This window comes from Phalangium opilio, unplaced genomic scaffold (assembly GCF_054372755.1).
Source record: "Phalangium opilio isolate 3A_F unplaced genomic scaffold, DU_Popi_V2 ptg000082l_1, whole genome shotgun sequence".
NCBI classification, from domain to species: Eukaryota; Metazoa; Arthropoda; class Arachnida; order Opiliones; family Phalangiidae; genus Phalangium; species Phalangium opilio.
Window position 1 is genome coordinate 1,789,408 of NW_028324189.1, and position 14,702 is coordinate 1,804,109.

A 14,702-nucleotide genomic window follows, 5' to 3' on the forward strand; every position below is an offset into this window, starting at 1 on the left:
CGAATATCGATTTTCATTGGTTAGCAATTCGACTGCAAAATTCAAAGTATAAAAACTCACGAGGATTATGGAGAACGTAGTTTTTTAATTTATTATTGATCTGAAAAAAATAAAATAAAATAAAAATCATAATAAACAATAAAGCCTGAGACATTTCAATTATTTCAAAAATGATTGAATTTCAGTATATTTGTTTTTTTCTGTTGTTTCTTTAAACCCAAGCTTATGTTTTTGTCTGTTTGTCTGTTTTTTTTTCTCCCATGAAGTTTATATATCGTGGTAAATGATGAAATTTTGCACAACACAAAAAGTCTGTTTTCGTTTTTTTGTATTATTTTCTCGAACTATTATAGTAGAGGGGTTTGATTTTCTTATTTCTTTTTTTTCCTTCAGTTTTCTTCAAAATACAAAAAAATTATACAGGTACATCAATCACAAGATTTTTTTTTTTTGTAATTTTTTAGGTTTATTACGACAATAATTTGAACTGCCAAATGGCAAAAAACCCTTTTTTTTTTTCTTTTTAAACTCCGCAAAAACCTCTCACCGTTAATTTTTTTTATAATAAACCTATATGGACAAGGAAAAAGGCGAATGTATGTATGTATTTTTCTCTTCATATCAACGTTATTTTTTTTTATATAATAAGGGATCACAGTAGTTTTCTAGGTAATTTTTTTTTCATTCATTAATATAATTAATATTTTAAGTAATAAATTTTTTTCCCTGTGATATCCAGCTAAAAAATTTGCGGAAAATTATGTATACCCCCAATAATATTGTTTATTTTTTATTTATTTATTATTTCTTCTTAAAAAAGTCGGTACTTTTCAAATTTCTACAAGAAAAACTCATCGGCAATTTCTATTTTTTCGCCGCTATATATATATTTTTTTTTATATGAAAGCAAGTAACGAGGATTTATTTATATACTATGTTTTTTATAGTTATAGGAGATTTTTTTTAAACGTAATATCGCTCCATTTTGTTTCCTATATTATATTTATTTATTTATTTACGTTTAACTGTCGGGACTTTAACTAACCCACCCTTTTTTAAATATTATTCGTAACAGTTTTCTTATAGAATGAAAAGTGACCGTACTTTTCTTCGTTTTAATTAATTACTAATTAACTACAATTAATTAGTCCTAAAAAACCCCGAAAAAGGCATCTGCATGTAAATGTAAATGTAAATGTAATTACTTAATTTAATTTTTTTTTTTTTTGCGAGAAGTTTTGATAATGTTTTTATTTTTTTTCTTTAATTCTTTTTTTTAAATTTAAAAAATGTATTCCTACTAATTAATGTTAAATACCGTATTTTTTAAGTAAGTGTATTTTACAAATTATGTTTTAAAGCGTGTGTTTTGTATTTAATTTAATTTAATTTCATTTTAAACCATTTACCGTAAATATTATTTTTTTTTAATATTTTTAAAATTATAAAACACGATGCTTAATTGGAGAGGATTTACTTAAATTTAAATTTTATGTTTAAAATTTTCCTTCACTGCCACCGCAAAATACTCGTTAGGTAATTATTGTGGCCTCTAAAGTTAAGTTTTAAGATTTTTAATGAAAAATGTACTTTTTTTTTGTTTTTTTTTGTTTATATAACCACATACACTCGTAAATCTCAATTTAATTTTTTTTTCTTTATAATATGAGCGTTGATTCTTTTTTTTTAACAAATTTTATCTCAGTTAATATAACAATGATTTTTTTTTGAGAATAAATATTATTAATTTAATTTAAGTACATAAATTTCTTTTTATATAAAATTTTAAATAAAACATTAAATTTTTTTCACGGTGATTAGTTAAATTATTTAATTTAAGTAAGTTAACGACGTCAGCATTCGTTAAATTTAATTTTCATTACGTTATATATTTAATATTTAAATTAATATAAATTTATTCAAATTGCCGGTAAAGATTAATTGCCAAAAATCTTAATCGGCGATTTAAACAAGGGTTAAAATTAATTATTAGAAATCAAAATTAACGAATTTAATACATCAACCTCAATTAATTAACGACAGTAACTAAAAAAAGAATTAATTAATTCTTTATATTTGTTAAAGTCGCGATAATTTTTAATTAGTGGACTAGAAAATTCCATCACCATACTGCTAATTGTTTTTTTTTCTTGTTTGTTTGTTTGTTTGTTTGTTTGATAAATGAAGAAATTGTATTTAGTTTTTTTCTCTCTTAAATATCCAAAAAACGTGATCGTACAATATATGTTTGAAAAATATTACAAACACTGAGTATATAGTAGAAGTTCATAGATATAATTTTTTGTTTTATACACTAGTCTGCAATATGTCAAAAAACGGGCAAAAAGACGAATTTATTTTTTTTTCTGTTAATGTTAATGTTAATATCACTTTGCAAAAAAATTAAAATACTGTTGAGAAAAATTTATATATATATTTCTGGTTGTTGTTGTTGTTGTTATTTGTTTGTTTGTTTTTTTCCTTTCAAAACGCTTGATGACGTCAGAGTGGGGAGGGGAGGTGAACAGCGGTTAGGGGGGCAGGGGGTTAAATTAAATTAATTTAATTAATTTAGATTAATTTAATCCACGAGTGCAGCCAGCGATACAGCGTTAGAGTATTATTATTATTTTGTTTTTCTTTTCTTAAATTTTGTTAATTAATTACATCGTCGTTGTTGAATATAATTTTAACTTTAATTTACATATAAATAAATAAATTAAAGTTAATTAATTATTAGTCAAATTAGAGATCGGTTGGGGGTTAGGGCATAATGGGGGGAAGGGGGTTAATTATAAATTAAAATTGGCAAATCTATGCATAGTGAATAATTTCATTCATTGTAAATTGAGAATTTAACCTTTAACCTTTTTTTTCTATATTTTTTCAATCTTGTAAATTTTTAATAGTTTAATTTTAGTTTTAAATTAAATTAATTCAAATTAACTAATTACTCCATCGTTTGTTTTTGGGTTTTATAAGATATTAATAGAAATTCAACATTCACCCACAACTATATGAAAAAATGTTAAACATGTTTCAACGTCAATTTTTTTTCCGTTTGAAAACGATTAAAAATCGGAGACACATTCAAATAGATTAATTATTTTTTTTTCATTAATTAATACTTTCTTTTTATACCCAAAAAGCTAAATTGGTTATTTAACAATTGATTTTATACATTTTTCCCCTCATTTTAAATTTTGGAAATCTCAAATTTTCACGCTTTTTCTCTTGAAATTAAGAAAAAACATCGCCAACTAGATTTTTTTTATATATTTATATATATATATATTATTTATATTTAGACCGAGTTTCGTATATAAACAGCTAGTTTTGTTTGTTTGTTTATTTATTTGTTTACCTGTATCAATAGAAATTAAGTCTTTTCACTCGAAAGTTAAATTTTAAACGTTTTGAAACTATTCGAAAAAAAAAAAAAAGAAAAAACCCAAAATAAATAACTAACTTAATTATTACTAAGTATGGTATAGTTAAGAGGGTTTCCGGTTTAATTGGGTTAATTAATATTTATTTATTAATTAATTAATTTGGAGGTTAAATTTTGTAAAGATTTACTGAAATATTTTAACGGGAATTGATTGATTGGGGTTTTAAAAATTCTAATTAAGGTGTGCTTCGTAAATCGTAATATAGCTGCTTATACTCACTCCGATGTGGCTAATTTTTTAATTTAGTCTTAATTTGATTGTGTTAATGTGTTTGTATTAAAATTAAGGATAATGTTTGATTAAATGCATAATGGAGGAATTGTGATACTTAGCTGCGTAATCTCAGACGTGGGTGGCTAATATCAGCGGTAAAATGAACACATCGGGTGTAAATTTTGGGGACCAGGTCAAAGGGCAGGAAAAAATTGTGGCACGTTATTTTTTTTTTTTTAACTTTCACGGTTAGGTAAATAATAATAATAATAATAATAATTAAGTAATAAATGGCAATTCTCAAATCTTAATTAATTAATTAATTAAATGGGAATGAATTAAATTTAATATCTAAATAAAATGATCTATTTTTTTCCCTGACGACGACAATAATTTCGCAATCATTTCCTTACGCGTTTTGTTTTAGTTTTTTTTAATATTTCAAATATAGAAACTACTTATTAAATTACTCACATGATCAACAATAAAGTCCCCTAAAATTAATTAACTAATAATTAAACTAAATAAACAAAAACATTTTCATATTAAAAAAAAAAACCTGAGCAACTTTCTTCTTATTTAACTTACTTTTTAATTAATTTCACTTAATTAAATTTTTTTTAAATGCATTAAGGGGGGTGGGGGATAAGTTATTTAAGTTTCTTAATAATAATTAATTAATAACGATAATTAACAAATAAATTATATGTATATATATAAAATGCGCCCCAAAAACAAAAAAAAAAATAACTCGAAATTCAATTAGTCATGAATAAATTTAAAGTTAATTAATTAAATTAGCATACCTTGATATCAAAATGAAACTTCTTCAATTGGGACAGGAAGGGAACGGGGGTGTTTTTTTTTTTTAATTTGTGATCCGCATTGTCGTTTAGGAGTCCATTATTTTTTCCCATAGATATTTTGTTTGTTTGTTTATTTATTTACCGATTTTCTGGCACACGCTATTTTTATCTCTCTTCGTAATAATTAGTAATTAAGTCCGTGTTAATTTAATTAAAAAAAACCGTAAATATCTCAATTACCAAACAAATTTTAAATCCGGAGATATTAAATTAATCTTAAATGAGACGTAATAAATATTTCTCAAAAGTTTGCTGCGATTTTGTAAACAAACTTAATTAAAAAAAAAAAAGATTTAATAAGTGTCACTGAACGTTTGTTTGTTTTTTTTCCTTTCTTGATGGCTATATTTGTTTGTTTGTTTATATATATTATAGGACGAGATATTATAGTTAGAGATGAATGCTAAAACAGTTGATTTTTTTTTAGTTTTTTTTTTGTATATTTTAACGTAGACTTTTTTTTTTTAAATTCCATCATTTGAAATATTTTGGTAATATTTTTGTTTATTTGTTTACTGCTTGTGGGCGGCAGAATAGGGTGAAGGGGTAGATCCTGAGCGATGAAAGTGAACGTTTTGCCACTTTCCGTCGCGTTTATGCCACACGCGCGTTTCTTCAGATTGTTGCGTGTGAGCGTGACCAGATCTGATTGAAATCGAAAGAGAGAACAGAACAGAACAGAAAATTGAGAAAAAGGTGAAAAAGGAAGTGGAAGTGTGTTTCTGAATGTTCTAAACCGTATCTTACATAACATTTCATAGCTTATGTTACAGAAAATTGAGAAAATGTGAAAGAGTGTTTCTGAATGTTCTAAAGCCTATCTTACAAAACATTTCATAACTTATGTTTAAGAGCAGCTTGGAAAACATAAGTTATAGGAACAAAACAAGTTGGGAAACCAAAATAAACCTCTCCGAGTCGAGGTTTTTCTTAAATATTTAAGTAAATATAACAGATATTATTTTAATCGTCAGTAATTAACCTTGATTCTAGAATTTCTAGTTAAAAACCTTATTCTTAAAATTATATTAAACATTAACCATATTGTTAACGTTTTGACTTCTTCTCACAAACGAGTTTTTCCTAGTGAGTAGCTCCTCGATGATTACCCGTAATCCAAACATAAACCCTTAATCGACATCAATTTTAAATCACCAATAAATCCCTACCCCTTTTAAAAGCATCAATGAAAATCACAAATGAACGAGAAAAAAATATATTCATTAGTGAATAGCCCCTCGACGCGCTACCTTTAATGATTACACACACGTAAGGCATACTTATGATCGCGTCTTATAAATTTCTAACGTGAACTGAAGCCCAGCCCCAGAAACGTTTGAAAGAGAAAGAATTCAAGTGAATTCGGTAAAACACCCAAATTGAGTTGGGTCCCTGCTTAAATTCCGAAGTTTTTATTGTACAAAAAGTTGCTACGTGTTTTCTTAGAATAGTCACGGATAGATAAACAGTAATCCTACCCCTTTTAAAATCACCAATGAATGAAAAATATCACCTAAACACGACTTTAAAGGGGTTTTGACGGACCGTGGGACAAACGACGATCTTCTTCATAAAGCTTAGCATAGGGGGTAGGTAAAAAGGAGAGGGGGTCGGTCAGCCCCTTTGTGTGCATTATCAATGCACAGTTACGGACAAATCACAATCCTCCGCCTCTCAAAATCACCAATCCCTCGAGTCTTTTCACTCCCCCTTCTAAAAGACCACCGATACATCTAGCATGAAAGAACCAATACTGAAGGAGGGATGGTAGCCAATAGGAAGCCCATACTAAGCTACAAAACAACCAATGTTAAGCTTACTTCCCCCCTTTTCAGCCCCAAACAATAATAAAATTGTTTTTGAACGTTTGAAACCTTTTTTTTTACAAAATATTTTCAACGCAAATTTTTAAGCAGTTTTTAAAACGAATTATGACGCTTTTGGAGGTTTTCTAAGCCCCAAAAAGACTATATATGTGTACATAAAACCAAGGGGTAGGTCACTTACTTGTCCATATACTGAGTGAGGCGAATATAGGCGATACAGGCAGCGTCATCTCCCAGCAAATGTACCGTCGGATTCAAAATTGTGGTATTGAGAGATTTGCAATTTTTACCTAACACTGCAACATAAAGAAAAAAAGAAATACCAAAAGAAAGTGGTCAGATTGGCAAACATAATTAATTAATTAAATAGATACTAATTAAATCTAATTAGAATTGAATTTACCACCATTGTCAAAATAAAACTTATGGAAATCCATTCCCTCAACTAAGTTTCCAAGCGCCTCCGGTTCAAAGGCAGTCAAATGGGGATCACAGTATTTACTATTAGAAAATTAGTATTTAATTTAATATCAATTAAATTTAATACTAATTAAGTTTAATTAAATTAAATTTAATTTAATTTAATTACGTGTAAGCTTCGAAGTCCCCTCCATTTATAGATTCAATCAACTGCTCCGTTATTTTTACTACCTCTTGTTTCCTGGCTGCAATTAAAATTTTAATGAACGATGTTTTTCCAAAAATATTTGAAATACCCCGTTATTATTTGCGTTGATTTTAATTAAATCTAATTAAATAAATGAATATATGTATATTTTCCAAAACAACCAAAGCGTGTATTATTAATATTATTTTTTTTTTGTTGGCAAGATTATTTTTAGAAAAACTGCAATAATTAAATTAGCGATTTATTTGATTAAATCAAATTTTTATATATTAATTAAAACCCTTTTAATTCAGAGTGATTTTTTGAAGTTTGTTGAAGGTATCGGGCCATTAAAAATAATATATTTTATTTTGTAAATAATAAAATAATGCGGGTTATTTTGCAAAAAGAAAAAAAATTATTAAAAAAAATGTTTATAAAAACCTTAAAAACAAAATATTATGCAGGGTAGTGCAAATCATAAAATTCATCAAAATAATATTAATTTTTATAATTAACGAATTATAAATTATAATTTAGCAAGGGAATAAAATTATAAATATTATTATTACTATAAAAATCAATTCGGTATAGGTATATAGTATAATTAATTACCATGCTTAATTAAATCCCAAACTAATTAACAAAAAATCATTAATTATAAATGAATAACATTCCAAATAATACTCTATTATTTTTTTATGTTTAAAATATGATGATTAAGGTATTGCATAAATTAGGCAAGAATTTTCGCAAGAGCAGATAAGGAAGTAAAATAAAAATTGCAGGAGAAAAAAAAAGCTCATAGATATCATAAATAGATATGTAAAAATACTCACGATCCAAGATATTGCCATTAATCTTTACAGCTAAGAAAATGTAAAGGCAACATTTTTAGAGACAATTAATTCTTATATTTTTTAAATTAATTGAAAACATAACGATTGGAAAAAAATAAAGAAAATTAAGAGGTTTTTTTAAAGAAACAAATAATATTCGACGATTGGACAACAAACGTTAAATGGGGGAGCGACTACTTGTTTATATATATATATCACTAATTTCTACAACCACATTTATGTGAAAAATGTTAATGTGATGTAAACATATCATACGTCAAAAGCACACTCTTATATTCAGGGTTTTTGTTTTTGTGCAAATACTTTCACATGGTACTTATACAACGACGTGAAAAACTACTACTTCATGATAAGTGCACATGATTCATGGTTTTTGGTTTTTTTTTTACGATATTGTGTCTATAATCAAACCCACAGATACACATTTTTTACCGTTTATTTATGTATTTGTTAGTAAACCACATTAGGGTTCATTTTCAAGGGGAATAAACACACAAGATATACGCGATTATGTAGTCTCTAAGCGTCTTGGAATGTGAAAAGTGGAAAAAATTAATTATAATTAGCGACTTTCCAAGGTGCTCAAAGAATATTCATATTCCTAGTTACGTTTTACCATAAATAGCTTAATAACAACAAAGTATGACACTTGCAATGCGCAATTTCTCGAGTAAAAGAATATTGCCATGATATAACTGGGACTCGATTTTATGTGAAAACGAGAACATTTTGGTAAGTTCTAAAACCACCCACAATACCTTGCTGTTCCTTCAAAAGCTAATTTTGATTGACAAGTAACAAGCTGCAGGGGTCGACGGAAACAAACCTCCATTTAACATATCTCATTTAGTGTCATACTAATTGTCGTTAACTTACTTAATAATATACAGGGTGTTTCTGATAAGCCTGCCATAAATTAATAGGGGATGTTCTTTGGGTAAATTTGAGTCAAAAAATGTAACTTCTATCTATGACATTTTGTTTGCAATAAGGGACACTGTTGACAAGTTAAGATTGATTATAGTATTTTGCTAATGAGCCCTTAAATTTAATTAATTAAGAAACTGATTAAGACAATGCTTTCTAACTTAATTAAGGGGTCATCCATAAAACACTGTTAAAATCATAACTCGAAAACAGTGTCCTTTGTGGCTAACAAAATGGGGATGGAGGTTACATTTTAAACTCAAAATCAATTAAAGAACACGTCCTATCAAGAAGCGATATCTAGTTTACAAGGGAGAAGGTATAAATTCGCCACATTTATAATCTAGCTTTATCTCCACTCCAAACGTATAGTAGGTCCGGAGTTAATCGCCGCCTCTAAATTACAACCAGCATCTCATTGGTTCTTGAAAACTCGTGCACGTCAGCGCGACGCGAATGACGAAAAAATTACAGTCATATTTTCCGACTGAGGAGAGGTAGCGAAATAGCCCGGCGGTCTCCTTTTACGTCCCCCTTGTATTTTGAAAGGGGGGACTGGGACTATGGCTCGCGAATACTAAGGCATCTTATACCATCTCCCTAATAAACTAGATATCACTTCTTGAAGAGACTTATCAGAATCACTGTGCATATCTAGATAGAGCTACGAGTTAACAGGTTAGGAAGGGGGTATTTGTTACTGACCTATTTTGGCCTAAAATTTATATTAAAAGCCAACGGTTATACTATACACGAAGGAGGAAGTATTTATTGTTTATTTTATTTTGGAGGAAGACAACAAATGTTGTTTGTTTTTGTTTGTTTTTTTTTTGTTTCTAATTGGGTTAAAATCCTCACCTGCGGATGACGTATTGAGAACGGGCAGCGTAATTACCGAAATGACATCAGCTTTTTGAGTCGGTTTACTACTACTAGCACCACTATTTTCGGGGACCAATGGTGGTGGGGTTTTTACTTTAGGGGCTTTATATTATTATTATTGAACATTTTAATTTAATTTTGGGGAAAATATTAATAATTTTGATTTGGGTGAGTGAAAAAAATAGTTAGGGGGAAAAAGATAGATAGAGAATGTTCAGGTTGTGGTAGAATAGAAAATAAATAAATAAAAAACAATATTAAACAAATAATAATTATAATAATATGACGTAAACCATCAATATACTATTTTATATTATATAATTCCGTAAGGAGGGTGGGTGGGTTTTTTGGCGGGAATACTAACTATATATAACCATAACGCGACGTATAACAATAAGCAAGCTTTAACTAAAAATGTTCCATTCATGAAATGCATTGCATTTTACACTCTAATCAGTCAAATCATAAGTTTATAAGATATGTTGGCCATAAGTTTGTCATCGGTTACAAACTGGAGCTGGTCATAAATTTGAGGTAAAGCGACGCCTGGTGAGGCGCTAATGTCAAAGGGTAAGTACAGACTAAATAGGACCTAGATGGAAGTCCTGCAATTATCGTTTGTCGTTCTCGAACTAGTTATCTCGAGTTGTAAGTCTCTGGGTAGCATTACGAAGTATAGGTAGCGTCATACTTATGGAAAACATATCTCATAGACTTATGGTCAAACATACCCGCATAAGTTACTGAATTTAACTTATTTCGGGAAATTATTTAATACTTATGAAGGGTTCGTACAACTTTTGTAAAACCGATATACCCAAACACCTTCCGGGTTTTTCACAATTGAGGTATCTCAGTTATGACGTCAGTGTCGAGGTTAAACGTCACGGGCTTAGCTTTATCAGTGAGCGGCCATGTTTGGTTTAGTACCGCTTTGATTCTAAAGGGCAAATAGCATGCGTGACGTCACACTAAAGTTTCTGAGATAGCTCTATATATAACTGCAAGAGTGTGGGGTGTTTATTTTTGGAGTAATAGCTAAGGGAGTGGTTTTCCAGTTGATGCAACCAACACCTTTGGAAAAAAACTTACTCATCCTTAAATCCCTGAATTTTACTTAAAAAACATTATAAATTTCCTCGAATTTTCCCTGAAATATTAATTCCCTAACAGTTCAAAGTTCAAAAGATTTGTACGAACCCTGTTATATCTATTACTACTAAAAAATCCCGGACTTTGTGTTTTTCTGATAAACAACTTTCAAACCCACTAAATAAATAAAAACACTACTAACAACATTCAAAAATGATTCTAAATTTCCTCTACAATTAACAGACTTACTCCTACAATTTAATAATAGGTCTATTTATTAATTAATTTAAACTTTCCCAGCAAGCACGGGGTTAGGGTGAGGGGTGAAAGGACAAAAAACAAAAATATAAATAAACAAGGTTAAATAATGATACGTAATTTCATACCTTGATCTACTTGAATAACCGTTTTACTTCTCTCTGGCCCGGCGTGACTAGTTTCTGATTTTCGTGCGACCAGAGTCAAACAGAATGGTTTTGGATTTTTTGAAAAGTGGTTTTTTTTTTTTGGTTTTCGGTTTTTTGATTTTTTTTTTTGGATTTGTTCAAATGGACGAAAAATAGACGAAATGGATAGATAGGTGCGAAAGAAATTAGACAGGAATAGAGAGAGAAAAAGAGAGAGAGAAAGAGAGAGAGAGAGCGGAGAAATAAGGAGCAAAAAATTGAAAGCCAAGAGAGATTCCACAAAAAAATATTTTGGTTTTTTTTTAAATAAATTAATTTCAAATTTCTAGCATTTTTATATTTCTTTCAATAATTTATGTTTTTTAAGGGGTATTTTCTAGGTAATTAAGATTAATTATTTGATTGGTTTATAGCAACCTATACGCTACTCAATATTGCCTATAACTAAATTAATTCGGCCGGCGCAAAAATGGGGGGGGGGGGGGGGTTAAAAGGCGTTTTCAAAAATTTATGGGGTTCAATCAAAAATTGCGTGGTGTTAATGGATTCTAATTACTAATTTTCGCAAAATGTGTAATGGTTTTTAAAAGTACTAAGCTATTTCTACAGGTATTCTAAAAGATTATTTTGGAGAGCACAGTTACAAAAAAGTGTTACGTTACAACCTATTTTTCTGAATTGATTTTGTTAAATTTTTAAGGCTAGGCCTATTCTAATTAATTAGAAATAATATATATTAATGTTTAGTTTAAACTAACGCAGCGAGTTTATTAAAAATTAATAACTAACTTATAAATATATATATTTTATACCAAAATAATAATATATTTTTTTACGTAAAAGGTTTCAGAATAATATGAATTTTATTTTAGCAGAAGGGGATAATAGAAGAAGTGTGACACTCTGAATGTATCCTCTTAATACTTAGGGTGTAAAATGTAGGGAAGAATTATGTTACAATTACCCCACCGCATTTGTGCTTGGTACTGTACACTTCTCTCGAAGAGAAGTATATTATATACTTCTGATTTTATTTATATTTCGTTGTAAATCATAAGCCATTCTAAAACCTTTTACATTTATCTTTATAAACTTCCTTATATATACCAAACCATATTGCACTACCCTCTAATCACTTAATTAATTAATTTACCACTAATTTAAATTAACTTAATTAAAAAAAGAGAAAAAGGGGTGGGTTTCCCTTAAGAGTTTACCTTTGACGTCATCTTCTTCCAATGTTGTACTGCTATCGGTAGATTCCTTAACTTGGGAACCATCCCCTTTTTTGTTCATCATACTTCGACCTACAGTAATAGGAATTTGCCATGAAATTCGATTCCAAAAAAAAAACGGTAATTAAAAATCTTTATTAACTAACCCCTCCCTGCTAATTAATTAATATCGTCTTAGCACCTTAGAACGATCGATACCTGAACGTTTTATGATATAAGCTCTGCGTTACGTTAACCAATACGCAATATAAAATTTTATAAATAATAGCCCAGCCAATCAGAATCAATCTTTTTAAAATAGAGTATGACGCAGCGAAAAAAATTATCCCGTTTTTATTTTTAAACATAACAGAGTTTCATGCCACGGAATAATTTAGCGGCGAGGGGCTACTCACTCACCTTAAAGCAAATGCTGGCTCTAGTGGCACCCTACCAATTTTACCTTGTTACAGGCAGGAACCAATGGGAACTAGTTCTCGAGGGCAGAGATAAAACTAGCCTTTTCTGAGCTTTGAAGGCCAGTGACTCACCTTTAACTCTTGACTATGGGAGCATCTAGCGGTATTTATATAAACTAAACCACAGTAAAGAGCTGCTTTAATGCGTACAGGTTAGGTGAATACTCCCTCGTTTAGCTGTAAAAGGGCCTAATCACGTACGACTGACTGGGTCTGACAGACAATAGCTTGAAAAGATCAAAGTGAACTAAGTTTTTCATACTTTTATGAAATAATTAACTTCTGAAAGCGCGTAGAGTTAAGCCTGGTTCTCACTTGGCGAAAAAATGCATTTTTCGCCACGCGACTTGATACGCGCGACTAAAATGAGCGAATTTTCTTCTAGTCGCCGTCAAAATCGCCCCAAAGAGTCCCAACGCGACTGTTCTATTTTTTTTCGCTAAACGCTCGGCGAAAAAAGACTTCAGCCAATCAGGTTCAGGTAGTGGGAAGGGGAAGGGGGAGTGTGCTATGTCGTCAATTTTAAGCCTTGGTCACTTGATGAATGAAAATAACCATTGAGTTCTAATATATATGTTCTGATCTCTATGAAAATAACAGAGGTAAGTTTAGGCAAGTACGCTTCTAATTTAATTTTTTAAGAGTGAAGTACGTACGCTAGCTAAAATTGATTATGTTTCTATTAGATAAATATGGATGTGTCAAAAAATTCTATTAAGGGGGACAAGAAAATAACTTGGTTCATTATTAAATAGAATACAAGTTTGAATTTTTAGGCTTAAGATGCGTAAAATAGCGCTGAAGCGTTTTTAAAATTTCGCGCCCAATGAGAACCACTCCCCCAGCGACTAAAATATCGCCGGTTTTTTTCGCCACGCGAAAAATAAATTCGCCGCGATTACTTGCCAAGTGAGAACTAGCCTTTACGATGACATATCTTAGGCTTTAACGTCTTAAACTCTACGTGAAGTTTACATAAGCTGCCAATAGTATATCTTAACCAAGAAGCGATATCTAGTTTACAAGGGAGAAGGTATAAATAATAATAATTCGCCTGCACATTTACACCAGCTTTATCTCCATTCCAAACGTAGACGTGTCCGGAGTTAATCCCCGCCTCTAAATTACAACCAGCATCCCATTGGTTCTTGAAAACTGGTGCACGTCAGCGCGACGCGAATGACGGGAAAATTACAGGCATATTTTCCGACTGAGGAGAGGCCGCGAAATAGCCCGGCCTCCTCCTTTTACGTCCCCCCCCTTGTATTTTGAAAGAGGGGACTGCAGGACTATGGCGCGCGCCAATACTTATAGGCATCTTATACCTTCTCCATAATAAACTAGATATCGCTTCTTGTCTTAACCTTTTCAAGCTACTTATGTTTGACCAATTTCAGAAGTACGTTTGTTAATTTGAACCAACACAGTAAAGGAAAATGGTATGGTAATATATTAACCTGGTTCTTCTAACTAACTACCCTTTAATTGCTTTTATTTCAATAAACAAACTTAACAGCAGCACCTAGCACGAAACTGTTTCGAAATAAGACAATAGGATAGAAATGTATTACAAGTCATATCCATTTAGTTTCTTTTTAGAGATGGGTATAGGTGGGCCAAAAATGGGTGTCTAAAGGATAATTAGAGGTATCATTATATTGATTTCAAAAATTACTTAGTACAAGGAATCGGGGTACTTTCCAAAAAACTTAAAAACTCAAAAATTCAGGGGGTATAGTTTTTTGTATAAAAAAGTTACAAAACGTTTCAGATTCTATTGGTTTTTGGGCAAAATTTATATTTTTCGTATCACATGCTCAATTTACGTTTTGATTTGGGTCAAAAAATTTGGATTATAAAACGAAAAATCTACCGGA

General features: G+C 29.9%; 1 protein-coding gene across 13 annotated transcripts in view; it reads right to left on the minus strand.

The window, feature by feature from the left end:
• Positions 1-311: 311 nt before the first annotated feature.
• Positions 312-14,702, minus strand: part of CaMKII (Calcium/calmodulin-dependent protein kinase II) — a 33,018-nt gene continuing 18,627 nt past the window's right edge. For 2 of the 13 annotated variants that reach the window (XM_089847454.1, XM_089847451.1), the window contains 8 exons: positions 12,350-12,439; positions 11,112-11,165; positions 9,610-9,735; positions 7,804-7,833; positions 6,947-7,022; positions 6,761-6,858; positions 6,539-6,653; positions 312-5,176 (listed from right to left, as the gene is read on the minus strand). In XM_089847454.1, the coding sequence (XP_089703580.1) occupies positions 5,044-5,176; positions 6,539-6,653; positions 6,761-6,858; positions 6,947-7,022; positions 7,804-7,833; positions 9,610-9,735; positions 11,112-11,165; positions 12,350-12,439 (722 nt within the window). In that variant the 3' untranslated portion in view covers positions 312-5,043. Of the gene's footprint in view, positions 5,177-6,538; positions 6,654-6,760; positions 6,859-6,946; positions 7,023-7,803; positions 7,834-9,609; positions 9,736-11,111; positions 11,166-12,349; positions 12,443-14,702 lie in introns of all 13 variants that reach the window. The other 11 variants (XM_089847458.1, XM_089847456.1, XM_089847459.1 and 8 more) reach the window with 8 other exon arrangements.